The 27,853-nt window shown below is 39.4% G+C and overlaps 2 protein-coding genes and 1 long non-coding RNA gene across 5 annotated transcripts in view; 1 reads left to right on the forward strand and 2 right to left on the reverse strand.

Annotated features, from left to right (window-relative positions):
* The window catches only part of ZNF148 (zinc finger protein 148), a 35,103-nt gene extending 34,729 nt beyond the window's left edge, over nucleotides 1–374 (reverse strand). For 2 of the 3 annotated variants that reach the window (XM_028743840.2, XM_028743848.2), the window contains exon 1: nucleotides 100–374. The gene's annotated coding sequence lies outside the window, so the exon portion shown is untranslated. The remainder of the gene's footprint in view (nucleotides 1–99) is intronic. The other variant, XM_028743824.2, reaches the window with a different exon arrangement.
* On the forward strand, nucleotides 374–27,823 carry LOC144329006 (uncharacterized). Its single transcript, XR_013394419.1, has 2 exons — nucleotides 374–508; nucleotides 27,561–27,823. It is a non-coding gene; the product is annotated as an uncharacterized LOC144329006 (long non-coding RNA).
* SNX4 (sorting nexin 4) overlaps nucleotides 9,493–27,853 on the reverse strand; it is a 29,001-nt gene continuing 10,640 nt past the window's right edge. Inside the window, exons 5-14 of the mRNA XM_028743912.2 lie at nucleotides 26,689–26,736; nucleotides 26,152–26,207; nucleotides 22,453–22,525; nucleotides 20,967–21,028; nucleotides 18,922–18,987; nucleotides 17,128–17,217; nucleotides 16,602–16,701; nucleotides 14,815–14,960; nucleotides 11,667–11,781; nucleotides 9,493–11,306 (exon numbers count right to left, since the gene is read on the reverse strand). Coding sequence (XP_028599745.2) covers nucleotides 11,259–11,306; nucleotides 11,667–11,781; nucleotides 14,815–14,960; nucleotides 16,602–16,701; nucleotides 17,128–17,217; nucleotides 18,922–18,987; nucleotides 20,967–21,028; nucleotides 22,453–22,525; nucleotides 26,152–26,207; nucleotides 26,689–26,736 — 804 coding nt within the window. The 3' untranslated portion in view covers nucleotides 9,493–11,258. The remainder of the gene's footprint in view (nucleotides 11,307–11,666; nucleotides 11,782–14,814; nucleotides 14,961–16,601; nucleotides 16,702–17,127; nucleotides 17,218–18,921; nucleotides 18,988–20,966; nucleotides 21,029–22,452; nucleotides 22,526–26,151; nucleotides 26,208–26,688; nucleotides 26,737–27,853) is intronic.

A 27,853-nucleotide genomic window follows, 5' to 3' on the forward strand; every position in this document is an offset into this window, starting at 1 on the left:
CCCGCCCCTCCCTGGCGGGGCCGCCACACAGCTCAGGCGACGAGGCCCCACCAAGGAGCCCGGGCCCGCCTCCCGTCCCCTCCGCGGCTGGATTCTTACCGGCGGCCCGAAGCTGGGGAAAGAGTAGGGCGGCGGCGGCGGCGCGATGACGACGACGGTGGCAGAGGAAGGCGAGGGCGGCGGGGGAAGAAGAGGTGATGGGGGGCTCAGAGCCCCCAGGCCGCGGCTCCGGCTCCTGCCCCGGGCACCATGATGGCGGCGGCAGCAGCAAGCAGCAGCAGCAGCAGCGATGGCTCCTTTCCTGCAAGAAGCTGCTGCAGCGGCGGCGGGCGGCAGGCCGGTCGGGGAAAGCGCAGCCGCCTCAGCCTCCTACTGGCGGTGACAGCGACGGGCCGAGAGAGAGAGCGAGCGAGAGAGAGCGCCGCCGCGGTGCAGCTTGGGAAATCGCCCGCAGGATCCGAACCCGCCACCAGAAGCAGGGCTGCTGCTCTCTCCCCCTGAAGGGAAGGTGGGTGAAAGAGCGAGAGGAGTAGTAACAGAGAAGAGGGAGGGGAAGGGGAAGGCTTCGGAGGTCTCAGCCCCAGGACTTGTTTCTGGGTGCTGGGGAGTCTGAGCGTGTGCCCCTCCATCCCAAATCTCTGAGTGAACTGCAGCCACCAGCATCAAGGACTAATTCGATTAATCGGTGTGGTTTCTAGGCCAGCTTGGACTTCTGGCACTTGGCGATCAAGGAGGTGGAGAGAGAAGCGAAGGGGGCCTACCTAAAAAGTGCAGAGGAGAGTGCAGGAAGGGAGTACATGCTACAACTGCATTGGGGTGAACAAGGTTAAAGGGTGTTAGGTAGTCCTATCTTGGGTTATTCCACACACCCAATGTCCCCAAACTGACAAGAAAACCGTAGATGGAACATGGTAAGGCAAACAAAAAAGTGCACCAGCATCATCATGCAAAAGTTGGCCAGAAATAATTTATAATTTATAAAAAGAGAAAGCCACAGTTGCAGAGCCACATCTGAAAAGGCCCTGTTGCCAATGCCCACCAATCTGGTCCTCACTAACCGTAAGCCAGAAAGCAAAACCTGTTGCTGATCTAATGGATCAGGTAGGTTCATCTCAATACAGTAGTGAGTGACTAGACAGCTGGTAGTTTCCAGTGGCGTAGCGTGGGGGGTGCAGGGGGGGCCGGCCGCACCGGGCGCAACATCTGGGGTTAGGGCAAATCCATAGGTTAGGGGGTGCAAATCCACGGGTTAGGGGGCGCAAATCCACGGGTTAGGGGGCGCAAATCCACGGGTTAGGGGGCGCAAATTACTTGCCTTGCCCCGGGTGCTGACAACCCACGCTACGCCACTGGTAGTTTCCCCTTCTAGGATGAATTCAGATGTGTTGCAGTGAGATTTTGGCCTCCCAGCACCTGCATAATCCCTACAGCATGCTTAGATCATGCTGCTAGAGCTACTCTCCAGAAGTTTGTCACTACAACTCCCATCAGCTCTGCCCAGCATTGCCTTTGTTCCTGGATAGTTGAGTTGCAGTCTAATACATCTGGTGGATACCAAGTTGGGGAAAGCTGCATTACAAAGCTGAAGAGACAACATATTAAAAAAAATGCCTATAATCTATACTCATGGCATTTTTGCAGGTATTAAAAATATATATACCAGCCCATCTATGCACATATACATTGAGTGGTGACTCTGACAGGCAATTTGCCCAGAACTGTTACTCATCCTAAGCAAGCAGCTAACAATAAGATACTTGGGCTGCAATCCTAAAAACATACACACACACAAATTGCACTTCTCATATGGGGTACTTCCTAACTGGTGGCTCTTAACGCTACCCAGTAGTCCTTCCACTGTTAGATATATGCAGAATTGCAATTGACTTTTCACATTTTTGGGTAAAAAGTGTTGTGTGTTTCAGCTACACTACTAAGTGTGATGCAGCTTTATGGGCAGGGAAGGGGCAATTCACCTGAGCACAGCATTTTTTGATTATCTGTTTCCAAACATTTAAAAAATTCATACCAAGGCACTTTTTCCATTTCAGGGGCACTGCACAATTACTTCAGTTATGTTAAAAAGTAGATGAAAAGGGTAAAATGGAAAAATAATAATAAACACAGTGATAAAATGGCACAGACTGAAATGGCAGTTTGGGCTTTTAAAAATCATTTTGTACATTTGAGTTAAGACATTTTTTCATTTGTGTGCTGTTGCTCAATTATTATTTTTTTTAAGTAGTCAAAAATACAAATTAAATATTGCCAAAAAGCTGTGCAAATGAAATGGCCCCAACCAGAAAGGTAATAAGTAAAATTAGTGCTAGACTGGGACCTAGGAGACGGGGGTTCAAATCCCTACTCACCAATGAAGCTTACTGTGTGACCTTGGGCCAGTCACACCCAGCCTAAACTACCTCACAGGATTGTTATGAGGATAAAATGGGGAGGTAGATAACAATGTACACTACTTTGAGGGAGGAAAGATGAGATCTAAATGTACCGGTAATTATAAAGAAATAATATCACTAACACATCAAGGCCACTTTACATGCCTCTTAACACAGATGGGAAATATTGGATATTGCAGTGCTGTGCTGATGCTTCCACAGCAGTCTAATTTTCTGGGTAGACTGATGAAACACAGGAGAGCAACAGTTGATGAGGATGTAATAAAGATGCCATCTTTTCCATAGGAAATAGTGTGGATGCACTTATAGACAGCATTTTATACTCTCCACATCCATGAGTATTAGGAGGTTCCAGAGCAGACTTTTATTTGATGATGTTCCTTCTGAGGAGAGTGTACTGGAGACAAAGAGAAGAGACACATGAATATGCAAATAATAGTATACTCAAGTGTAATATACTTTTTATAGAATGTTCCACTTTTTACAGGCGCTGCCTCTTTGCTGACAAATGGTGTTCTGCTTCCAGCTTCTTTCCTTTGTTGCATCTTTTAAAAAGGAATTTAGATTCCTCAGAGCCAAGCTAGACATAAGGAGAAAAGATGTTTAAACAGAGATGTTTAAGCCTGCATCTGTCCCAATCACACTGGTTGTAGGGTTGGTGGATAATAAGCTATGGGGCAGTGGGAGAAAAAGTGTTAGCGTCTCCCAGCCCATGTTATCCTTTTTCAGTTAATACCAGACTCTCATTTTCTACATGACTGGGACAGATCTGGGTTTAAGTACACAGCCTGCCACCATCATGACTAGTTTTGCCTCTAATGAGAAATAGAATGAAAGGCCTCCAGCACAACAAAAGCCACTCCTTTTTCCAAAGCTGCATCATCTGGAATCCTTTCTCAAATTTGTTTGGCAGCCTGTAGTTAGTTAAATTGCAGGGAAATTATGGTGAAGGCACTGGAACAAATGTCAGCAGGTCTGTGATGTTTCTGATACTTCCACAGCTCTCCCACACTCCCAAGATCTTCAACAACATACTACTATGGTAGTGCCGTTGTGCTGAGATTATCATCTCTCAATACTTTGTGTATCGCTGAATAAACTTGATTAATCAGTAGTGATGGCCAGTTGATATTCCTGGAGTTGCCTGCCTGTCACACTGTGTGCCAGGATTGCACCCTTTTGCAGTTTGTAGACCACAAAACTGAAATACTAGTAATTAATGAGCACCAAATTAACCTATTTCATAAACTGTTGGGCCTGAACTATTCTCTCACATGGAAATGAACTAATACAATAAATTTATAAACATTTCACAGGAATCACAGAATAAATATCCACAAATATTTTAATATCATTTTATGAAATACGATCTAAAGATATTTACTTAGGCTGCAATCCTGAGCAGAGTTACAGAGGGAACAGGCACAAAGGTGTTCTCTTGAGTTTCCACGAAATGTTCTTCAAATGTCAGCACTTTGAATTGTGCCCAGAAATAAACAGGTAGCTTATTAAGCTATTGTAACATGTGCTGTCTATGACAGGCTCTGGTCAATAGTCTGGCTACAGCATTCTGAAGCAGCTGAGGTTTTCAAACACTCTTCAAATACAGAACCAGTGCTTACAGCTGTCCTAACAATATAACCAAGGCATGTGTTGCCATGGCTAGATCTGACATCTAAGAATGGAAACAGTAGTCATACCTGGGCAAATGCTCCTGGTCACTGTTCAAAACTGGTTTTACAAGTTCCGGGCTGAATCGAAGAATGCATCCAAATTATGACTGGGGGAACCTCTTTCTTTTGCAGATTGAAATTCAATTTATTTGCCCTCACCACGCCCATTAGCAATGTTGGGTTTGGACTTAGAATTTGAACAACTTCATTGAAATTAGATGGAAACAAGATATAGAGTAGGGTGTCATCTGCATATTGGTGATGCTAAACCCTCCAGACCTGGATAATCTCACCCAGTGGTTTTATGTAGAAGTTAAATACCATGGAGGACAAGTTGAAACTTGAGGGACACCATCAGTCAGTAGCCAAGGCACTAAACAGGAGTTGCCCCAGCACCATTTTCAGGAACTGCCCCACCAAGTAGGACCAGAACCACCATAAAACAGGCTCCAAAGTTTCATCACAGCCATCCGGTCCAGAAACATAGCATGTGATGGTATGCAAAGCTACAAAGAGGTTGAGTAGAATCAACAGTGACTGTGACATACTGCCTCCGTCCAGTTCCGGGCAGAGATAATACACCAAGAGAACCAAAACTATATCTTATCTCATAACCTTTCAGGATTAATCCAGTCTTGTAACAGCTAATCAAAGATCACACCATATTATTATTGTACAAATAATACATTCTCAGAATGTTAATGTTCAAAACATTATCTAAAAGGTTATTCTAACACACAAAAGATGGATGGACACACACTTCAATAATTGATTCTATAATAACAACCACCAATGTGGCACACACATGCCATATGTAGTAATATTAAATAGGCACCCTCAATCTTAAATTGGCACCAGTTCATTTAGTGAGAATTACTTCCAAAAAACTACAGGATCAGGCTGCAAGACATACAAATTCTTTAAAAAGCCCTGTCATGGTCATGCAATAGGGCAATTTCAGTACACACACATTTAAAACATAGGCAAGTTAGGAGCAGGAACAATTGTTGGAAGTTTATTTCAAGCAGTGTTTTGCTTTGCTTGCTGAAACCCAGGCCTGTATAATCTAGTAGAATTAGACTTAACAGTATATATGTAACGGAGATACAAATGTCGTCAGATGCAGCAGAAAACAGATGTAGATTGTGCTCCCCACCTTACATGCCCTGTGTCAGAAGCCAAGCAGTACAAAAAAGCCAATGATACAAGTGTTGCAAAAATTATAAAGGCTGCTGGAGAAAGAGCAACATATTAACAGAGGTATTTGCAAATATCACAGACATTTCTATGCATCATACATCCATGAGTACAACCTTAAAGGGAAGGAGCAACATACAGTGGTACCTCGGGTAACATACGCTTCAGGTTACAGACTCCACTAACCCAGAAATATTACCTCGGGTTAAGAACTTTGCTTCAGATGAGAACAGAAATCATGCAGCGGCAGGAGGCCCCATTAGCTAAAGTGGTGCTTCAGGTTGAGAACAGTTTCAGGTTAAGAACAGACCTCCAGAACAAATTAAGTTCTTAACCCGAGGTACCACTGTATAGCTTCAGCTAAAGAGGATGCACATCTATAACAAATGGCTTCTACAGAAAAGACTAAAAATTTAGGCACTTCTAACATGTAAAAAATGTAACCATGCTACACTAACGACATGAAGCGCTGCATATTTTGCCAGATACAAATAGAGCAGTCTGGCTGCAGAATATGTGAAAAGTCAATAGCTTAAGGATTGCTTAGAACAAGCTCAGATTTTTACTCTTATTTTCATGTAGCATACAGCTGAATATTTATTTAGTTCATTACATAATATGCCACCTTCCACTGATATGAAATAAATTGCTTATTAATTTTGGCATATTGCTTATTAATTCTGGCATATTTATTTGTTGTTGTTGTACTGGTTTGTGTATTCTTACTAACATAAATCATCATTGCACATTACAGCTGGGGAAAATGTTGAAGGAAGAGCACACTTCCCATCTTGTACTTTTATCAGGAATGTACCTGCCATATGTTGCATTTAGTCTTTCCCATGGTAGCACACAGCTAACACAACAACAAACATGATTCAGTTCCCCTTCAAGTCACTTTGAGTGTGTCAGAACTGTAAGGGAAATTACATTTTAGCCACCATTTTGAATTGGGGGTGTCTTGAAAGCAGACCGCATAGTAAATCTGCAACACCTTTCCAATTCTATGGAACCACATAAACCAAAAAATCCGGTACAGTATATAATTTTTTGCCTGTGGCTTTTATGGCAACCCTTCAACTAGTATATAGATCTCATTGAAAAGCTTGCAGTGACTTGTATGCTGATGTTTTTCCTGCCATACCTGTTTCATTTTAACCATGGTTTAACACACAGTCCAGCAATTGCTGCACTAGGCATGTCCAAGCCCTCAGCATCGGGCCAGAAATAATAAATATGTGCTTCCCCTGAATTTTTTATTTTTGTTTTGCTGTATAGAAAGCAGGGGTGAGGTTGAGATCACATAGAGAAACACAAATCTGACATCCTGCTAGAGCTGTCGAAAAAGTTGTGGCTCGTGGATCTATCAGAAGTGGATATGAAACTTTCAGCCTTGATTTTTCCAGTTCACCTAACACACCTGATACTTAGAAAGCAACTTACCTTTTTCTGCCAACAATTGCATTCCATAATGGCTGGCAGTTCCAGAGGTCAGATTAAAGATCCCAGCAACTCAACAATGCGGATCCTACTTAGGTGCAACAGGAGAGAAGAATTATGGCAGAGTCTGGGACAGGAGGGAAGCTGTAGTTAGAAAGGGGCATTTGACAGTTGCAGAGTCTCCAGACTCTATTTAGAAGGGGGAGTTTACAATGACTTTAACACCCCATTTTCACACAAGAAGATGTTTGGTATGTGGTACCTATTTCTTTACAGATTCCTATCCTGTGAAAATGTCGTGATAACCATTGCAAATTGTTCTGCCTTATTTTTGTGTGTGTTAGGCTACTTTGAAATACTTTGACACTAGGGGGCAATATGTAATCAAACATTGCTTTTACCTAAATACTTTTCATTCTAAAGAAACAAATTTTGGTAGACACTAGTCGGGAGATGTACATTTGGGTTTATAAAATGTGTTTGTTTGTCAGTAAAGTAATTTTTACTACATTCATAAATAAAAACTGTGCCCAAAAATTAATTACAAGAGAGTATATGTAGACACCACAGTTCAATGGATAAGTGCAGTTAAAAAGCACAAATAGCCTATTCAGTCCATATCAAATTTTAAACAGAAATGATAGTCTATTCCTCACAAGTTTTCCTTACCTTGAGAAGCTATGCAGTATCTAGCAAAGGTTCAGATGATCCAAGGCTGCTGCTCCATATCTACCTCTCCAACGAACTCTCTGTCCTAAATTTTTCATAGCAGAAATTTCAATTTGTGAGCTCACACCTGTACTGTAGGGGTGGGGGGCAGGGACTACAGAGGTCCTTGGCTACAAAACAGGTATGAATAATTATTTTTGCAAACCAGCATGTTTAATATCGTTAAATTATTGTTGAAATGTCCATCTCTATGAGTCAGGAGTCAATTGTCTGTGATGTCAAAACAGATATCTGAAATACCATGTTCATATTGAATATAGAAAGCAAAATGCCCAAGAAATTGAGCATCTTTGTGCAGTATAGATATATTCCTTATGCAAATATTAGCTTATTAGTTTACCCATCTGAAAAATTATTGGAGAGAAATCCATGCATAGTTGATAGTAAGATTAGCTAGCTTACTTGCTAATGGTTGATGCAGGCACATGTTCCATTTGTCTTGTAAATGTTCCACTTCTAATACTTAACCTTCATATAGATACTGACATTCTGAAGCACAGAGCAAGCCACTATGATTGTTGGCATACTCCCGACAGCTTTCCCTGGATACTTCAAAATAGCAAAATGTACTGAACTAACAGCTTGTCTTTTGGGCACCATAGTAACACAGTTAAACTCTCTAAAACTGAGTTCAATACGAGTTAAGGTTTTTCAAATATGGCAGGCTAGAGAGAGGTTCTATCAACTGCTATAGTATTTGCAGGTGAGGTAGGAATATGTTCCTATCCATACACTTGTAGAAACATTGTTGATGGGCTATGCACACAATTTTCCTTCTGCTGAGTAGCCAACATTTCAACAACACACTATTAGAACAATTTGAAACAGAAACAGACTTGTTTCACAGTACTGCAGAGTGAAATGAGAGCCTATAGGGGATGCCAGCTTTTCTGAGACATGTTGGAAAGTCAATTTGCTCCAGTCTCAAGAAACCTAAGCAAGGCAAACCTTTCAAAATGCTAAAATCCTGCTTTATTTAAAGCAGTACATAAAGTTTTTATGCCTTATGTGTTTCAGGTATAATTTGTCAGATGCAATGCTTGTTTTGTGTTTTTGTCATATCAAAGTTCTCTCCTTTTACAGAAAACTTCTGTTAACGAGGAACAAAGAGACTTTTTGGTCTGCTCCAATAAAAAAAGTTAGTACAGTACATTGAAGCTGCACTCTCTTCAGTGTCTTGGGGAAACTGGCAGTACCCTTCTTGCCTCCTCCACTGTTTTGAGGGCAATCCAAGACGTACAATTCATTGTTATAATAATATATTATATACAGGATCCCCAGCAATATGATGAAGCATCCTTGCTGAGGCTAATTAGATCAAGGTTGGGTCAGTGCCTGGATGGAAGACTGTCTGAGAACAACATGCACACTCCCTTAAATTCTACAAAAACAAAAAATTGCAAACAATACTCTCCATGAAGTATTGGACAGATAAGATGTGGGAGTCTGCTGTTACTGAGAATGAACGAGAATGCAGGAGGGCAATGAGCTTATTATTGATAGCCCAATCCATCTTTTAGGTTACATCTGAAGCAATGCATCAACCAGCACCCTCATCTAAAATAGGACTGATGTACAGTGGTATCTCAGGTTACATACACTTCAGGTTAAATACACTTCAGGTTACAGACTCTGCTAACCCAAAAATATTACCTTGGGTTAAGAACTTTGCTTCAGGATGAGAACAGAAATTGTGCGGCAGCGACAGCAGGAGGCCCCATTAGCTAAAGTGGTCTTCAGGTTAAGAACAGTTTCAGGTTAAGAACAGACCTCTAGAACGAATTAAGTTCTTAACCCGAGGTACCACTGTACTAGTTTACTTTGAGCAAAAATGAATTTGAGGTTACTTTTTTTTAGAGAGATAGATAGATAGAGAGAGAGAGAGAGAGAGAGAGAGAGAGATGTATATTAGCAATCAAGAATTTGAGTCCCACATCAAATGAAAATGTACCTCTTAAAAAGTAAATGAAGCCCAATATAGGATACAACTATTTTAATAATTGGACATTTCAAAATAAGTGCAAAAAATACAAAAAATTATAAAGTGTAGTTTTATTTAGCATTTGGCACAAAGCATACAACAACCTTTTGATCCCTTCTCAGATTTAATACAGTTAGCAAGAAAAAGGCATACTAATACATTTAAGTTATACAGCTTATGAAATAGAGGGGCGGGATAGGGGAAGGCACTAGGAAGATCAAGTGCATGGAAAATATTGACTCCAAGTGCCTAGTGGTATTAAATTAAGGCACGACTACTCTAGGAAGTTTACTAGAAAAATCTAACGTTGTAGCTGCTTATTGTTTTTTGGAATGTACAAGTTTTTACTCAGTTTTAGGACCCAGATTCTACAGTTCTTTGAAATGGAATGATTGGCAATAGATATATTCATCTTAAGGTGGATGAATTTTCCACTTAAACAATAAAGATGAAACCATTCTTAAAATAAGTTGTTAACCTTTAAAACCACACATCAAAAATTACATCAATTTAGCTGAAAATATTTTACTCTGGAAACCTGGTTTCATAACTGCAGCAAGAAACAAGATCTGATTTAGGGGAAATAAACAGATTAAGTAGTTCTTTTTGGAATATGTAAACTAATACAGTGTTATCATCCAAAATAATTAAATGCATACTTGACAAATGAATACTATTAATCTCAGAAGCTTTGCTACAATTATGTCTGGCATGATTCCAGATTTACTCAAGTGACATTTTAAAGACTCCTATGCAGAAGAGCAAATGTGCATTAGATCTTTCCTACAGCTGGGAATTAGTGTCTTGCATTTTAAGATTCAGAGCGAGCAAGAGCAACCTTGCTTTTGAACACATTGTACCAGAGAAGACACCAAACAATTCATTCTATTCATTTCCCTTTCAAAAAAAAATCTGGACAAAATGAGTGCAGTAAACAAATGCATATACATATAAATGCAATTCACATTTATGTTGCTACAAGTGTAAGCAAAAGCAATTCAGATTAATAGTGTTCTTCCAGGTGGGGTGGAACGCTGTTACTATTCAACAAGGGGAATAAATTTATGTTCAGCATAATCTTAAAAAGACACATTGATGCAGAACCAAATACTTTTAACCTAATGGATGATGCTGAGTAAATTTAAAGCTGGTGTTAAGCATTTTTACTGAGGTCAGTAAAAGTAACTATTCAGTGCTAATTGTTCAATCATGTGCTGGCAATTAGAGAAATTCTATAATAGATTTCTATTGGTTTTAAATTCAAGCACAGAAACACCACATTGTACTCTATGGAGCACCCCCACTGTTTAAAAGTTTGATATAAAAATTAAGCATTTTTTGGAAAAACGTTTCTTCAGAGATGCATAATGCATGTGTTATGTTACAGATGGTGCTTAAACTTTGAAAACATAATTTTGTGCCATGACAAAAAATAATAATGGAAAAAACATCAGCATATCTTATAGCATTACAATTGTGAAACAGCAACATATGAAGAAGGGGTACCTGGAAATGATTTACATAGTGCAAAGATCGGTGGTTCAAGAGCCCAGTATGTTGAACAGTTTAGTTTATGTAATCATTGAAGCCAATTTGGATCCTCCTTATAGCCTTACCTCAAGAGAGAACTACAATGTTCAATTTGCTACTGCATGCAAAAGAAGCCACAAGGTGGCCATCAAGGAACAGAGACCAATTCTTTGTGCCCTACTTTCACAAATACACCAATTCCATGGTTTAATAATGTAGCAACTTAGTATCCATGTTCATGCACTTGTGCTTCTGTTGTCTGGCAATTTGCCACGAAGGACTGAGTTCCATACATCACATCTTGCTGAAACATTCTTTTGCATTTGTCCAAACTTGAATTCCCTTCATAGGAAATAGAAGAAAACAAACAAAGAAAATGCTGGTTTTGAAGCGAGCTTTCAATCTGAAAGTTGGATAGAATCAACTACCCAAATCCATTTCCACTTAAAAATCCTGGGAATTTTACACATCATGGAGGAGCACAAATCTTCCATTCATCATGTAATGCTTAACCACATCATGTATGCTTAAGCACAAACAGAATGTTCCTATCCCCAGAGCATAAAAGAATAGGGCTGTGGAAGAAGGCTACTGAGTAATGCAGAGAGGAGTATCCTGAGGCTTCCCTTACTGAGGGCAGAAACGTGTATTAAATCTTCATACTGTGCTTCCAAGTTTAAAATATTAGTCCAACAGACTTACCTTTTTGCACATGCTGATCTGCATTACAGCATAACTTATCAGGGCCTCTTTCAAGTCATGGTTCTTTTGCTCTTTGAAGCGTTCAATATCAGTCCAGGCACTTTTCATAAAGTCACTGCAATAAATGGAAAACAAATTAGTGCAAAAAATGCCTGCATCATGTAAGCCCAAGCTATCAATCCTGTTATTTACTGGATGAAAAATTACTGCCATCCTACTCAATGTGAGAAGCAACTGTAGCTGCTCATGAGAAGGGGACATATTCAAGAAAGGTTGTGATTTTCAGTATTTTTTCAGGATTCCTTCTCTCATCTTTGCTCACTAATTGCAGTTGTGCATTTATCAATTTAATGTGTCATTAATTATCAATCCAGATTCTCCAATTAGCTCTACTGGGATCAGTTTTATATACAGGATTAAATTTCTGGATTAAAATTTGGGGGCCACATGACTACATGTAATTAATGCATTTCCCCCCTCGTGCTTCTTTTACTGCTCGAGGCTCAGATGGAGATCTGGACAGCTTGCTACTTGGAATTTTAACCTTTCACAGAAGTATTTTATTGCTGTGGATTCTGGAATGTGGAAACTATTTCCTAAGCAGCCTTGGGGATTAAAATACAACTTAGTGTCTAAATATACAAATATGGGTAAGGGGGTGGGGGGAGGAAGGAAATAAGCAAGGTGGTCTCCAGGAGTTCCCTCTTGTGTATTCTGCACTGTTTGTTCTTTGGAAAGTTTGGAATAGTTTTACTGGCCAGCTGATGGGAGTTAACATTTTAAGTATTTTATTTCTAAACTGAAAACTTGGTGCCTTTGTCAGTGACCAGATTGCATTTCCCAATCATTTGGACACAAAGTGTCAATGTTTCTAAAGATTTTATGAACAGCAAGTATGCATAACAGTCATTATCTATCTATAACCAATGACTGTTCATCCAAACACTCAAAACTGTTCAGTGGGTCAAAAAGGTATCAGCCAACCAAGACCCCAAAGCTTGGAGGCAATACTTACATGGTTTAACTGTATCAACTTTGCATTCTTGAATAGAAATGAATGGTAGACATTCATCCTATGCAAGAAAGAAAAGGGGCTGCAATAATACACTCCATTGTGGTGGAAACAAAACCTGTTTCCCTCTTCTACTTCTTACGACCTGACAGATTTTCATTGTCAGACCTTTTTCCAGATGAACTGTGTCAAGGACCTTGGAAGTCTACTGATCAGTCCAAAGGCCTACATAGAGTAGCATTCTGTTCCCACAGTGCGCAAACATTTAAATGGCCATGAAAAGCCCACAAGCAGAACATGCCTGCAATAGCACTCCCCAGCTCATGCTCCCTGGCAACCAGAGCTCTGAAGCACACTGCCTCTGATACTGGAAATAATAAACAGCCATCATTTTAATCCCCTTTTAAAACCATCCCAGTTGGTCTCATCACTACATCTTCCAGTAGTGAATTCCAGTTTAATTATGTGCTGTGTGAAAAACCTCATTTTGTTTGTCCTGAGCCTTCCACTATTCAGCTTCACTGAATGAGCCCAGGTTCTAATATTGTGAGAGGCAGAGAAACACTTCTCTCCATCCACTTTCTTCACACCATGCATAATTTTATACATTATATATATATAATGTATATATACTTCGCAACATTGCAAACTTTCCTTATAATAGATTGTTCCAGCTTTTCGATTACGTTAGTTGTCATTTTCTGCACCTTTCCCAGCCTTATGAGGCTCTCAGACACAACTTTCCATTCAGGGAAAGGGGTTGCAATCCAAACTGACAGTTCTGTGAAATGAACAAGGTGTGTGGGGATGGAAGAGGAGGCAATTTTTGTCAATTCTCCCTGCATCTTCCCTTCTGTTTTGAAGAGTTTTCCAATCCTCCACAGAATATTTTCAGGGGCACAATAAGTTGCAGGGGGAGGGAAAAACTGATGAGAAGCACCCTCCTTTCTGTGATGAATATTCCGTGAGCATAAGCCTACTCTCTGAATCCAACCCCAAACCATGTTCCCCACAGACCTGAACAGCATCTATTAATTTGCATGGCAAAAGTAAAATACAAACTTGCCCTTCATTAAATGGAATAGATTATTCAGGGTCATGTGTATGCTGCAATTCTGTGGGAGAGCAGAACTCCAGCTTCCTGAGAATCTCAGCTTTCATTTTTAAAAGCAAAATTTGCTTGTGATTGCAAAGATCTGTTTGGAAGTGTCTGGGAAACATCTGCTGAAGCTTTCAAAGCCAGAGGGACTGCTGAAGGAGGGGGCCTTCAGTGTCCTATACAGTTCCTTGCCTTGCCTCATGCCTAACAAAGCCAGAATTATGCACAATAATAAAGATGGGGAGAATTCTGCTAAGAACTTGCTACCTATGCAAATACACAAAATTTACATAATTCATGCAGGTCACAGAGAAATCCACTACTCTTGGCATGAAGCCTGGTTTCCCTGGGTGCAGAATTTTTGTTTTTTTAAACCAAGATGTACAGATAACACTGAGCATATTGATCTTCTTAGCTGCAATCCTTACACAGGAAATCGTAAAAGCTGTTTTCCTCTGCAACAAATACACTGGTTTTGGAAATGTCAGCACTTGTTTCCTAAGATTTTTGTTCCTAGCAAAAGATCATTCTGTTTGTTCACGAGTAGCCTGCTGATAAATCTAACCTTAATAGGAAGCTACCTATGCTTTCTATAAAATCTCAAAGGGATTTTTTTAGTTACCAAGTTTTCTCAGTGTGAAGAAGTATTATGTTTGTATTCTGCTCTGTGACAGAGAAGCCAGCCTGCTAAACATATTACTATCTTAATAGAACACACACAGTAAACCATGAAACATGCTTTGAAAGTGTTCAGCTTTCTCTCACGAGCAGTAGCTAAGAAATAGCCAACGAAAGTCATACTATTCAATAGGGCTACTCTGACTAATACTGAATATGTTCTTTTTGCAAGTGAAATATTTTGCAAAAACTCATAAACACCAGAAATGTATAAAAGTTGTGTGACAGATCCCAGATAGCTGCTTCCCTCGTATTTAGCATTTAACAGATAACCAAAGTTTCCAAAGATAGTCAGATGCTGGCAGCATACTGTCAGCTTGCACAAATATAACTTTTCTTTAAACATGATCAACAGTTACCGGCTTTCTAAATTCTTTGCTTTGAGCTGCTCCTCTCCATCACGTATCTGTTCTTCGAGCACTTTTATCTTTGCTTCTCTTTGTTCTGGTGTTTCCTGGCCAAACAGCTTGCTGGTCATTCCCTTCAAGGAGAATGTTCTTACAGTCTGAAAACAGTAAACATGTATTCTAGGAAATTTGCTTTTCTGGAGGGGAAGGTGCCCAAATACATGGATAAGGAAAGCTTATATGGCACACATAACTTCAAAATATTAAGCTGCATATAAAATGTATTCTATTTTTATCCCAGCTGTCTTTCAAAGAGCTCAGTGACAAATTTGGTTCTTCCAAACCCTGATTTCCTCACAGCCACCCTGTGAAGCAGTTTAGGCTGACTGCCCCCAAGGACACCTAGTGCTCTTCACAGCCAAGGGGGAATTAGAACCTCCCTCATCCAAGTCAGACACTCTTAACAATGACACCATGTTGGATCTCACACTGTCTAAAAGAGACAGACAGTTAAACCTAAATCAAGATTTATTTATTTTTAACTATATATCTTTACTTAATGCAGCACGGTACAACTCAGATCAAGAATATACTGCCGGCTTACACATTCCCATCCCTGGAGCCAATTGCCTGCTCCATTTCTGAGCAACTATAGTTGGACGAATTAGGCTAGCTTGGCAAACTAACGTTAAGCAGAAATAAAGATGAGAAGCAGGGAAAGAAAGAGAAGCATAGAGCAAGTCCCCAGTCCTCCAAATAATGGTTCAGAGGATTCTGTGAAATGAACCAATGAAACAGTGGCTCCAACTCTAAAAAAGCTATTACTGAATTTTGATTATAAGTACTCCTCTTTCAGTAGTCCATGTTTATAGCTGAATGTTTATGAGTTAAGCTACTCAATTTGTTTCAGAAAGATTTAAGTAACCATATGCAAGATTTCAGTCTTAGTGTTTTAATTTTCTACACACTGCTCTATTCCTGGTAGGGTCAGGGAATATCAGTATCAAACTTTATTTTGGTCACAGACCAGCATATGATAAAACATATGGATAAACTGAACACATAAGACTTAAAACAGGTAAGAGATAAAAAACTAGTAATTAAAAGGAAATTATATCATACATACTTATGATTTACAATAAATGTAATATTTCCCATGGCTTATATCTTCCTTTCTATTCCTCCCCGACACGCATCTCTTCCATAACAGTTTTTTTAAAATGTGATTAAATTCCAAACAGCTTCATGCCCCTTTGACTTACTCAAATGATCAACTCCATTCTCACAATCACCACAAACATATATGCTGTTAGACAAATAGAGCTATCCATAATAATATTCTGAATGCAGTACTGTGCATTCTCAAAATCTTGCTAATGAGATAAACTATGCCGATGTCAATACCACCAAGTACACAGAACACTCCTGTTTATCCAAATTCACTGGGTGCCTCCCAGTCCACTGAACAAGGGAAGTTGTTCGATAATATTTTAAAATGTCTAAAAGTAAAAAGTTTCTCCCTCTCTCTTTCCTGCCTCCCTCTAAGTTCAAAAACTGCACTTTATCGAGCAGCATGTAACACACCCTTGTGGTCAACACATACATTTTCCATGCAGAAGTTTTGCATGAACAGCATAAATTGCTGTGAAATAAATTACTAAGATCTACAACTTGAGTAAGACCCTTCACAAGTCTCCTGTCAGCAAGCAATACATTAATGCCATTTAGTGTAAGAACCTGGCTTTCTCCAATTCTAGATTTTGGAAAGGAAAGTGGAAAAAAAATGAAACCAGGCTTACTCCCGTCGCCAATTCCTCACATTGCTGCTTCTTCGATGTCAGATCCTGAGCAGCCATTTCCAATTCATACTGAAGAAGTTCATGCTTCCTGCAAACAGCCCTAAAAATAATTCAATAAAGGAGATTCATGTGTAACTGTTTAAATCAGATTTTTAATACACATCCTAACCAACATCTAGCCTGAATTTTAATAATCCCATCATCATTATTAATGCATTACTGATCCAATTGACATGCTACGGAGAATTGTTCTCTCAATGTTGCTTTCAGCTCACTTTTACAGCCATATGTACCTCTGTCACATCCCATACAACCACTTTTATGTGAGCCCCATTATTTCCCTATTACAAACACATCTGGAGAAAAGGCTGAGAAAGCAACTTGTTCCAGAATTCCATGTATGAGCAAGCTTTTGAACTCACCTGCACAATAATCTTTTACATTTGTAAACTGTTTACAAATGTGCTCAACTGCAATGCTTTAAACATAAATAGAATCATCACAGAAATTATGCTAATATGCTTACCGAAGAGCTTCTGCATAGAAGAGATATTCTTTCAGCTGGTCTGCATAATGTTCTTCCTCTTCTAGTATATCATCAATTGAAGCTGCATACCTACCAAAAGAGAGCATAACAGATAAAAGAGCCCTGAAACTTCATCAGTGTTGTAAAATAATTATGTACTAGTCAAGAAACATATTTCTCACAACAACAAAATATATTGAAAAGGCACTTGTGAGAAATGCTCCTTAAAAGCCTTCCAAGCCATTGCTACAATAAAACGATAAATCTTAATATATTTCCTGCTAAAAAGAAAGCAGTTTTATTGCAAGGGAGGGAAACCCAATAAAATAGGTTAGAGTAGTTGACTGTCACTCTTCAGTCAAACAGGCAGCTAAAAATATGAAATAAAAGATACCAACTGAATTTTACAAGACAACGATTACATTATGTTAGGAAGCCAATAAAGCAGGAGAATAATTTTGGTGCTCACCTACTGATCAAATATTATTATACCAAATAGCTTTAAGAAATGTTGCAGTGCAGCCAGAAAGGGGATACTGTTCTGCCAATTTGAAAAAGCTTCTCCAGTGCTTTCCAGGATGCAAAATGTTGAAGACACTTAAAAGAATACTCAGTGGGACACTTCTTGAAACTATAATCCTTGAGATGGAGGATCAGCTAACTTTGATAGGCAGGCTCTGGCTTCCTGAGAGCCTCAGCTGTCGCTCTTGTTTCCAGCCATAACAGATGCAAAGACAGCCAGAGAGAAAAGCAGCCCGCAGCCCCTTCCATCACCATTATGGTCAAAGCCCCTGCTGCTTAAGCAGAGTTACACCATTTTAAGTCCCATGGGCTTCAGAATGAGAGAAAATAAGCCTCAAGTTTTACCTTCCCGTACTGATCAATGCAAAATAAACACGTTGATAGCTCTGCCTAAATGATGTTGTTGTTCATGATGATGATGATTTTACATTAAGATCCCTAACACCACCATAAGATCCCCGGTGAGTTACACCATTTAAACAGTTAAAAACAACTTTCAATCACAAAAAGGTGGGTCCTAAAAATAGATGTATAATTTATGACAATATACACCTCAGATATCAACGGTCAAGGTAAAGAATATTCATTGGAAGCTGTACAGTGAAGGTGCCAGACACACCACTGTTGGGAGGGAGTTCCACAGCTCAGGGGCTGCCACAAAAAATGCTCTCTCACAGGTCTCCAGGCACTGAGGATGGAGGAACTACCAAGAGGGCACCCTCTGCCAATCTCATCACCCAAATCTGTAGGGAAAGAGGCAGTCTTTCAGATACCCGGGGTCTGAATCATGTAGGGCTTTAAACTGCAACATATTAGGATAACTGAAAATTCCTCAGATTTTAAATATCCTACAGAACCCATTTAAAAATTCAGGCAATAAATAGATGTGACTTTAAAAAACAACAAAACCTATAAAGTTATATAGTATCTATGGAACAGCTACTGCTGTCAAACAAATGGAGAACATCAGGTTTCATTCTACCAGTTTCTGGCATAGTAGCTTAAAGGAAACTCTGGAAGCGTTTCCAACTTCTTCTACAGTTTCAAAATAATAATAAAAAGAAATCCTTTTTAAGTCACCAGGGATTCCTTGGGCTACTTAATGCAACAGATTCTGAAGCAGTCCAAAGCTAAAGCCAATGAAATACTGAACAGCCTACAGTGCTATTTTTCAAAACACACCATCTTCTCAAAACTACATTTTCCTACTCATGCACCCCTTCTTAATGTGTCCATCTGGATTCCATCAACTCTCAGATAGTCAATACTTACACATCCATGTGATGGCCAGCACTCTGTAGCCCATCCCCCATCTCCTTCTCTATTGCACTCCATTCACTAGAGACAAAAAAGAAAAGGAAAAAAACCTTTAAATAAGAAACAACATAACACATGAAGGGTGAGAAAGTTAATAAGCTGCATCCTGTATGTAGTCTCTCCCCAGGTGGTATCTATATGGAGAAACCTCCAAGTTATACTTGGCTAAACTGCTGTACTTCCTCCGAGAAAGCAGTAGTTCTGAATGCAAAATGTGAAAGTCTGTTATAAGATATGCTATCCTATCTTAAACACCACATGTAAAATATGACTTTTAAGAACTCCCAACAGTTTAAGGCCCCCAAAAGAAGCTTGTTTGAACATTTAAAACTGGAAAGCATCACCACGTCATTTTACTACACTTAAAAACAAATGACTTCCCAAAAGTTGGGGGAGAAGCACTCTTTCTCACCTTTATGTTATCACTAAATTTCCTCCTGAATAAAGCTTTAATTTTAAAAAGAAATATTTTCTCATCCATAGCCTGAAACATACTTTGATGGAGTTTGATTGTGTCCATTTGTTATCACCAGATCCATAGCAGGATTTTAAAACAAAGATGGCACTCGCCTTTCAGCTCTACTAAATTAACCTTTCACCAAATATAGTCTGTTCTTTTTTGGCAACATTGTGTCTACTGTCCATGAGTTTCAGTAATATTTTCTTAACGTCTTATATTATTTTGGTATGTCGTTTTATGCTAAAATCTCAATAACATTTTTAGTAAGATTACTGAAAACCTACAGAAATCTTGCAAAGAAACCAAGCACTCCAAAAACTAATGTGCAGTTCATCTTGTGTTCTATCTAGCATAATTACAGGAGTACTACTGATACAGTTTAGAGTTTTAAATCAGAGATGCACATCTGCAATCAATTAGCCTAGTGGATTAAATGTGCCAGCTGCAGAACACAAAAAGGAGAATCAGATTCTTTAATTTTCCAGTAAGATGGCCAAGTTAAGTTCACAATCAGGCATACAAATCACAAAAGCGTATTGCTTCAGTCAGCTCTTGAAACAACTAAATATAGATCATCTTGGAAACAGTCATGATGGTGGGTTGGTTTCTTACAGCACTAAAAAGTCACCTGTCATTTAAGTCACATGCAATGTGATCAAAAGGTTCATGATCTCCAGTCACGTTTCATGATGTCACAATGTGGCTGGACTTTCTCCCAGGCTTTGCACAGAATAAGGTACAGACAAAGTACTGCAAAGGGGATCTGCTAATAAGCTACCTCTTGCTTCCCTTTTCTTGATAGGTGGGAGGCAACAAAAGACACTCAAGTAGCAGTGTTGGCATTTCCAGACAGAGCTAATAAGTGGTTCTTAGCCTTCTGCAGTCATGAAACTTTTTTTTTTTTTTTGATTCCTGAGACTTCAGCTCTAGCCCAGTCTGCAGTTTGTACCCTCGGATTGGAAGTAGCAACATGTTTTGTTGAACTCGATTAAAAAGGTGTAAGAGATGCTTTTCGGCAACATTTACTGACAAGAGCAAAACACGACTGACAAGAGTTTTTAAAGACTAAATTGCATGCGATACTAAACACATTGATGTTATATTACAAGCTTTTTGAGTGGTGTTAACAGTCACAGGGAGAAAACCTGATCAGGACTGAGACCACAACATGAACAACGCCCCCACTCCACCTTTGGCCAAGCTTCTATTAGCCCTGGAAGCAAAGCACCCACTAGTCACTTCCCTCCAATAGGTTTCATGCGAGAAAGAAGTCTTCTGTGGTGTGAAGATGCTTAGGATGTGAATCTCCCAACAACAGGAGCTCCATTCCACCCCCCTGCCCCAACTTTTATTCTGATACCAGCTAAAAACTTCACTGTCTGTCTCCCCTCACCACCTCTTGACTGTTTATCTACTGCTTTCCTGTTTTAAAAAGTTGTTTTATAGTTTTGTTTTTAATAGCTGATTTTGTTCAATATGAATTGGAGAGGTGGGAATAAAATCTCACTCAGCAAAGGGGTAAATTGCTTTCATATCTTACCTGAAAACTCTTCCATAATTCCCATGGACTTTGTACACACCATACAGCCGATCTGCCACTCTCTAAAGCAAGCAAGCAGTGGTCAGTTTTTCCAGACATATTATTTAATTGAAGCGTTCTAGGAAAAGTGTGCCATATAAGATATTCACATTAACAAAGCTCTATTCCACTTTTTCCTTCTGGAATGCTAGCCTGAATTACATTAATAAAATACCAGGGGGCAAGAATTTTATTTTCTCTTCTCTTGTTGGTCTCTACCCAAACAAGAAAATGCTTGTTTGAATTGCTTTCTCTTCATTGTTCCAATCCCATCATGATCCACCAAAATATATTCTTTTACATCGTGCCTGCTTTGTTTGGTTGAAGACACCATTAATAGAAAATCTTGTCAATTTTTTTTTAAAAAAATGAATTACAATGTTATCCAAATGGTCCATGGCCTCCAAATGTAAGGATATCAGGACGGGATATGATGGCATTTGCAAAATAGTTGCTGACTCTTCTGTAATGTATCAGGTGTGAGTTTTTTGCCAGCCTTAATTGTAATTTTTGACAATATGCCCAGCACTGAAGTCTGGCTCACTTTCAAGACAAACTGAGCTTTCTGGAATAACAGAATTATATCAGCTACTTACTAGTCCCTAATAAACAGCCTAAGACAGAAACAGGCAACATGGAGACTATGGGCAGAATCCAACCAAGTAGTACTGTTAGCACCCTTCCCAAATTTGCTCTGGAGGGTTGAGGGAAACCTGAAAACAGATTAAGGGGCAATCGGGATAGGAGGGGAAGTTCTGTTGCACAACCAGAAGTCCTTGTGCTAACAGAATTGCTTTATTAGTTACTGCCTTAAGTAGGTCAGCAATTTTATATTTAATTTTTCAGACCCATGATATCAGATCCTACACTTAAACCAAACAATTCCTTACATCTCCCCCGAACACAAGGCAGAGGTTTATTCTGAAATAAATCTTCTCCCCAGCCCCACAGCAAGCTAAAGAGGAAAAATGGGCACATGAGCTCACAGCACAGTCTGATGTTCTTATGGGAGGGATCAAAGCAAATCAAAGAGGTTGACCACTATACACAGTACAATGGATATGTGGGGTGGGGGTGGGGTGGGAACCATAATAATCTAACTGGGAAACACAAAAAGAAGTATTTGACTATCCACACCTCCCAAGGGGCATCCCATTTTTGAGCACCACTTTTTTAATTTGTGAAATTGTTCCTGTTTTTTTTTACCCCTCACATCAGAGAACCACACTTAAAAATGTGTTTGTTCTTCCAACTTCTCGCTATTTCTTGAATTCTGGGACACAAAGCAAAGGCACATTTTTTAGAAAAATAAATGGCCACTTCCAAAACCCAGCACTACAATCAAATCAGCTGCACATCAACAAGGGATAGATGGATTCTTTTATTGTACTTTAACCAATGTTGATAAATGTTACTCTCCATTAGAATCCACAGAGGAAACACTTACAGCTCTGACTCTCAGAAGGTGTGATATGACAGACTGCAGCTCATCACTGTAGTGTTTAAGTTCTGTAAATCTCCTGGGAATGCAAAAACAGATAGCAGATCATTAGCAATCAGGAACACAAACTGCCATAAACTGTATGACAGCTTCAGAATAGAACAGTTTAAGGAAAAGATTGACTTGTTTAAGTAGAATTATCTCTAGCTTCCTGAAGTAGCAGCCATCAGCTAAAGTAAGGATTTGGCAGAACTCTTATTAATGCAAGGAAGAGTTGGTTGAGCAAAACGAGGCCTTGTTTAACCACTAGTCTGTTCAGTATTCCATTTGGTCAGCTTGTAAAGCAATTTATTTGGACAAAGAGATACTGGAATGAAATGTAGTACCCTAATTTAGGCGCAATATTACATTTCAAGCACAAACCTCAGCAGTTTGAGACAGATGGAAAACAATACACTACAATGTGTGACTTAAGCTACCAGTGGAAAGCGAGGACTGCACATTCACAACATGGTGAATTCAGTTAAAAAAATACAGGAACATAAAAATCAGCTATCAACAGAAAAATTTGGCCCTTCTCAAACCCTTTTTCAGAAGTGCTTTTGGTACGGTTCTGTAGATAATGACCACGTTAAAAAAAAGGGGGGGATCAGACCATTCCCCAAGTAGTGCTGAATGTGGAATGCTTCTTGGAGCAAACACAGTTAATAAAAATTGATGGAAGATAGTTAGCTTGGACACGTTAGCTCTTTTCAAAGTGCAACTGCGTCTCAGCAAAATGAGTAGTTTAAGGGTGCAGGCAGATGTAAGAATTTAAGAGCAGTCAGAAGTAGTGTTGCTGGAACTCTCAAAAAAGAAGTCTCAAAATTTATTTTTGCTAGTACACATTCATGAGCGCTTGCAGAGTTGGACGCAGAGTCCTTCAAAATTTAGACTCAGCTCAACATGGGCTTGTTTTGACTCTTGCTACTACTGATTTCATCCCTTCCTTCAACTTACTCAGCTATGGCAAGGAAGGGCTTACAGTGCATCTGTAAATACTGCCACAGCATGCTCCAACAGAATCCAAAGGTTTCAGGAACCACAGGAAATGTTATCTATCACAGCAGTGCTTTCTTCAGCTGCACAACCTGTCAAGATTCTACCCAACCCTACACTGCAATTAGGCTTGAAAAAAAGTATTCAACAGAAAACTTTTTTCAAAGCCAACTGCAGCAGGAGAGAGGAGAAGAAGAGACACAGAGGGTTAAGTGTGGAAGTCTCAGGGGCACATCCAACAGAGACCAGCAACTCCCTGTTCCAGTTTAAAGCTGGAGGCCCCACTGCTATGGGAAAAGTTGCCAAAAATAAAGGATGAGAGGTAGGTCCCATCAACAGGAAAATGACAAGGCCCAAACTTTAGCAAAGGCATAGACTTTGTGACTTGGGTGTATGGGGTGGGGGAGGAAGGAGTGTGTGGTTGATGTCACAGGTGCTATCTAGTACCAGCTTTCAGCTACATGCCCATGAAAGAACACTGTATGTTTGTACGGAACTCAGTGAAAATACTGTATAGCTAGCCCTACTGTTCTAAAACAATTCCACATCTGTCTCCACACTAAACAAATGATTCTCATTGCCTGAAAATAGCTACCATTACTGTTAACCACGTGCAAGATTAATATATCAGAAAAATGAGAGAATTCTCCCCTCAGTTGGAGTTTGTTGATTTTGGGGTTTTGCCAGCATTTGAAATATAAGGGAAAGGACTAACTACAGTCCAATTTCCCATTCTTACAGCAACAGGGGACAAAGAGAACTGAAAAAGAGTAAGCAAGCCTGGCTGAAATAAATGTAAAAGTGGTCTAGGGAATGGAAGGGAATTAGAGAGCCTTGCCTTTATCAGCACATGGTTCCGCCAACACAAGCAGAGACACTAATTTCATCATGCAATATGTTGCCATGTTCTGCATTTGCTTTGTGGAAAGTAGCTGCTGGAGTTGTAAAGGAAACTAACAAAAAGCTTTGAGCTTGGCAAATTTTGTTTTAAACTGTGAGTGACTGGAGGGAAAGAGAGATTCTGATGCAAGAAAAGAGTTTAATTAATGCACTACTGAGATATTCTTTTCTTTCCATCAGCAGGCCACAACATTTTCATCATCCCTCTTAGTCATTGCTTAGGACAGAAAGAGCTCTGTGCTTAGTTCAAGAACAACTGCAACAGCTAATATTTTGAAATGCTCATTAGCAATCAGTTTCAAATTATTAAATCAAAAAGACTCTAGCTGAAAATATTTTAGTTACGACAACATTTCATCTTTTTACCAGTCAAAATCCCCAAGCCCTTCTCCTCAAAGTCTACTTCCTCTGCAAAAGACATGGAAAGAAATAGAGCCATAGCCAGTCACCAAACCTTAAAGCAGAAGGAAAAGTTCTGTTTTGTATTTGTTGGTTGTATTTGTGAGAGATCATTTTAAACAGTCATGAAGTCATTTGAATATTGAGTTGCAGCATAAATGAGGGGCTCCCAAAATCAGCCATGAAAAAATATCAAATTTGTAAGAGCTTTACAACACCATCCTATACATGTATACTCAGAAGTCCAATGGAGTTGAACTGGGCTTACTCCCAGTAGGGATAGGACAAGGGTGGGGAACCTGTGGCCCTCCAATTGCTGCTGTGACTCTAGCTCTCCGTCAGCCCCAAACAGTATGGCCAATGATCAGCACACCACTTGCACTTACATATTTTTGCATGCTCTATACTCTACTCACAATAAAGCAAAAGTTGGACTTCCAGCTGCATCATTACCGCATTATTCCTTTCACCCCTGGGTTTTCCCCTTTACTTTGGGAAAGCATAAGGATTAGTAGATATACTGTGGGCATCTCAATGACATACTATGACATTTAGAAAGCCTACCTGCTTACAGTTATCATTGGGTGGACATATGTCAAGGGAGGAAAGGGAGAGATGCATGTGTAGGAAATTATTACTGGGATGCAGGAGCATTTTCCGTATGTAAACAAAAAGAACAACAACACTCTTTTAAAGAGTTGGGAGAGGGCAGAGAAGAAGCCCAAGGGATTTGGGAAAGGGAATGAGGATCACCTTTCAAATTTACATGGGGTGCTCTTTGGAGATAGGGTCAATAAACCAAGAGTGAAGGGAGAGAGACACCTCCTGCCCAAGGAACAGCTGTGAGTGGTGAGAGACTCTGCACAGGCCAGCTGGTAATGGCTTTTTCCACCTGCCTTGCCCTACCCTCCAGTCATGGGGGTGGGAGAGTGTGCGTATGAACTTAACAGTGCTTAGTTCATCTTTTGCTTGCTATTTTGTTAATGTTGTTAATTTTCTTTATAGATTATAAATGTCATATTGATTTGTTAATCATATGACTTTTGCTTTAATTGTGATGTTTAGCTTGTTTTAGTTGTTGCTTTGTTATAGACTACTATACTATTGCTATTTTTAATTATTCTGTATGATTTATCCTGTACTTATGATGTTCTATTATGTTCTATCATATTATTGTTATTTATTGTTTGTAAGCCACTTTGGGATTCATCTGAATGAAAAGCGGCATAGAAATGTAATAAACCAAACCAAACCAAATCAGAGTGAATATCAACAAGGAGACGGCCTTGTAAGCAAATAAAAAATATTTACACATTAACTGCAACTCCCAATTGCAACACAAACTAAAAACACACACAACACACTTACCTGTCTGGGTTTTTCACTCTGAATGTTGCATTAAGGGCTTTTAACCTAGAATCTGCCTAATGAAGAACACACAAGACACTAATTGTATTCACTTAAATAAATTTAAAACACACATTTCAGAAGATTATCACCAGAATAAAATATGGTATTACTTGTGATTAAAAATGTACTAGAAGCAGTTATTGCAACAATATTTCAAGTTACATTTGAGTATAGAGGCCTAGCTATTACGTCACAAAACTTCAATGAACAGAAATGGGAAAGCTCAGTTGAGACTATTAATCTCAGGGTCGTGGCCTTGAGCCCCACGTTAGGCGAAAAATTCCCGCATTGCAGGTGGCTGGACTAAATGACCCTCGTGGTCCCTTCCAACTCTACAATTCTATTCTTCAAATCTCTTTACAATATTATGCCATAACTTTCAGTTACCAAAAATTTATTTTGAATATTGCTCCCCTCACATTAAATTATGAAGCTGCAAATTAGGCTCACCCTTTGACAGAATGTCACACATTATAATAAAAAGGAGATAATTACCTTTAGCTGAAATCCTGTTTCATTTACCGCCTCCTTCCATCCACCTTCCTAGAAATGGAAATTTCATTTCAACTTTAATTTCAATTTCATTTTTCAATGCATTATAAATGTGTGAGTGCTGCCTCTGTAACACCACTGGTCCAACACAAAAAAGTGTGTTGGACCAGTGGTGTTTTTACTGTATTGTGTTTTTAAGCTACAGTAAGCTGCCCTGAGTGGGCACTAGGACAACGGGATAGAAATGTTTATATAAATAAATGGGCATCTGCATATATAAGACAGGCTTGCAAATAAATCCACAAGAGCTACCAGCCCACAGAACTTTTCATTATCCCATCTGCTCATGCTTACCAATTGTTTAAAAAGCCACCTCTGCTCCAATTTACAATCATTTCCTATCTGTCACCTGGAATCAATTTCTACCCACTTCATATGAGTAGGCAAATGGGTATTTACCAGACTGGTATAAGAGCCAGGATATGCATTACTTCCTTCATTATTCTCATAAAACACATTCCAGCAATGCCTGTTCAGAAACCTGAAGGCTCTCTGGTGGCTCCATGCAAAAAACGAGTCACACTCAGGAAGAGAAGAGTTAATGGCCAGTTCTGATATTTTTATTTTAAAAGATTTATCAACTGCTCACATTCTAAAATATCACAGTAGTGTACAGAAAACTATTGCTCTATCCAGTTACTTCTGTGGCAGTTAATCTTTCCCACTTCACCCTTTTCCCAACAGCTAGAAAAGACCAATCACCAGAAAAATAACAGAGCAGGCTAGCAGCCCTCCTTTTTCAGTTATGACATTGAGACACTTCAGCTTTGCCTACAGGGCAAATGCAATAAACAATCCTGAAAATCTTTCAACAGGCAGGACTGGACGGCTATTTATATGGATTTGATATACTACAGAACAAGATGAAAATGGGGCGCTTCCATTACTCAAATTCAACTATCAAAAGCCTACAGTAGATTTTTCTTGTTACATTATGCTGCCCAATACACTGCTGGTCATCAGGCAATGGCTTTTCCCACCTGCCTTGTCCCCCCTTCAACCCTAGGAGACGTTTTCAGACTATGACTTTAAGAACAGGAGAAGCAGCTGGGAAGAGAAACGAGGACTTAAGGTATTTTTTTAAAAAAACAAAAAACCCCAACGATTT

Source organism: Podarcis muralis, chromosome 1 (assembly GCF_964188315.1).
Source record: "Podarcis muralis chromosome 1, rPodMur119.hap1.1, whole genome shotgun sequence".
Taxonomy (NCBI): domain Eukaryota; kingdom Metazoa; phylum Chordata; class Lepidosauria; order Squamata; family Lacertidae; genus Podarcis; species Podarcis muralis.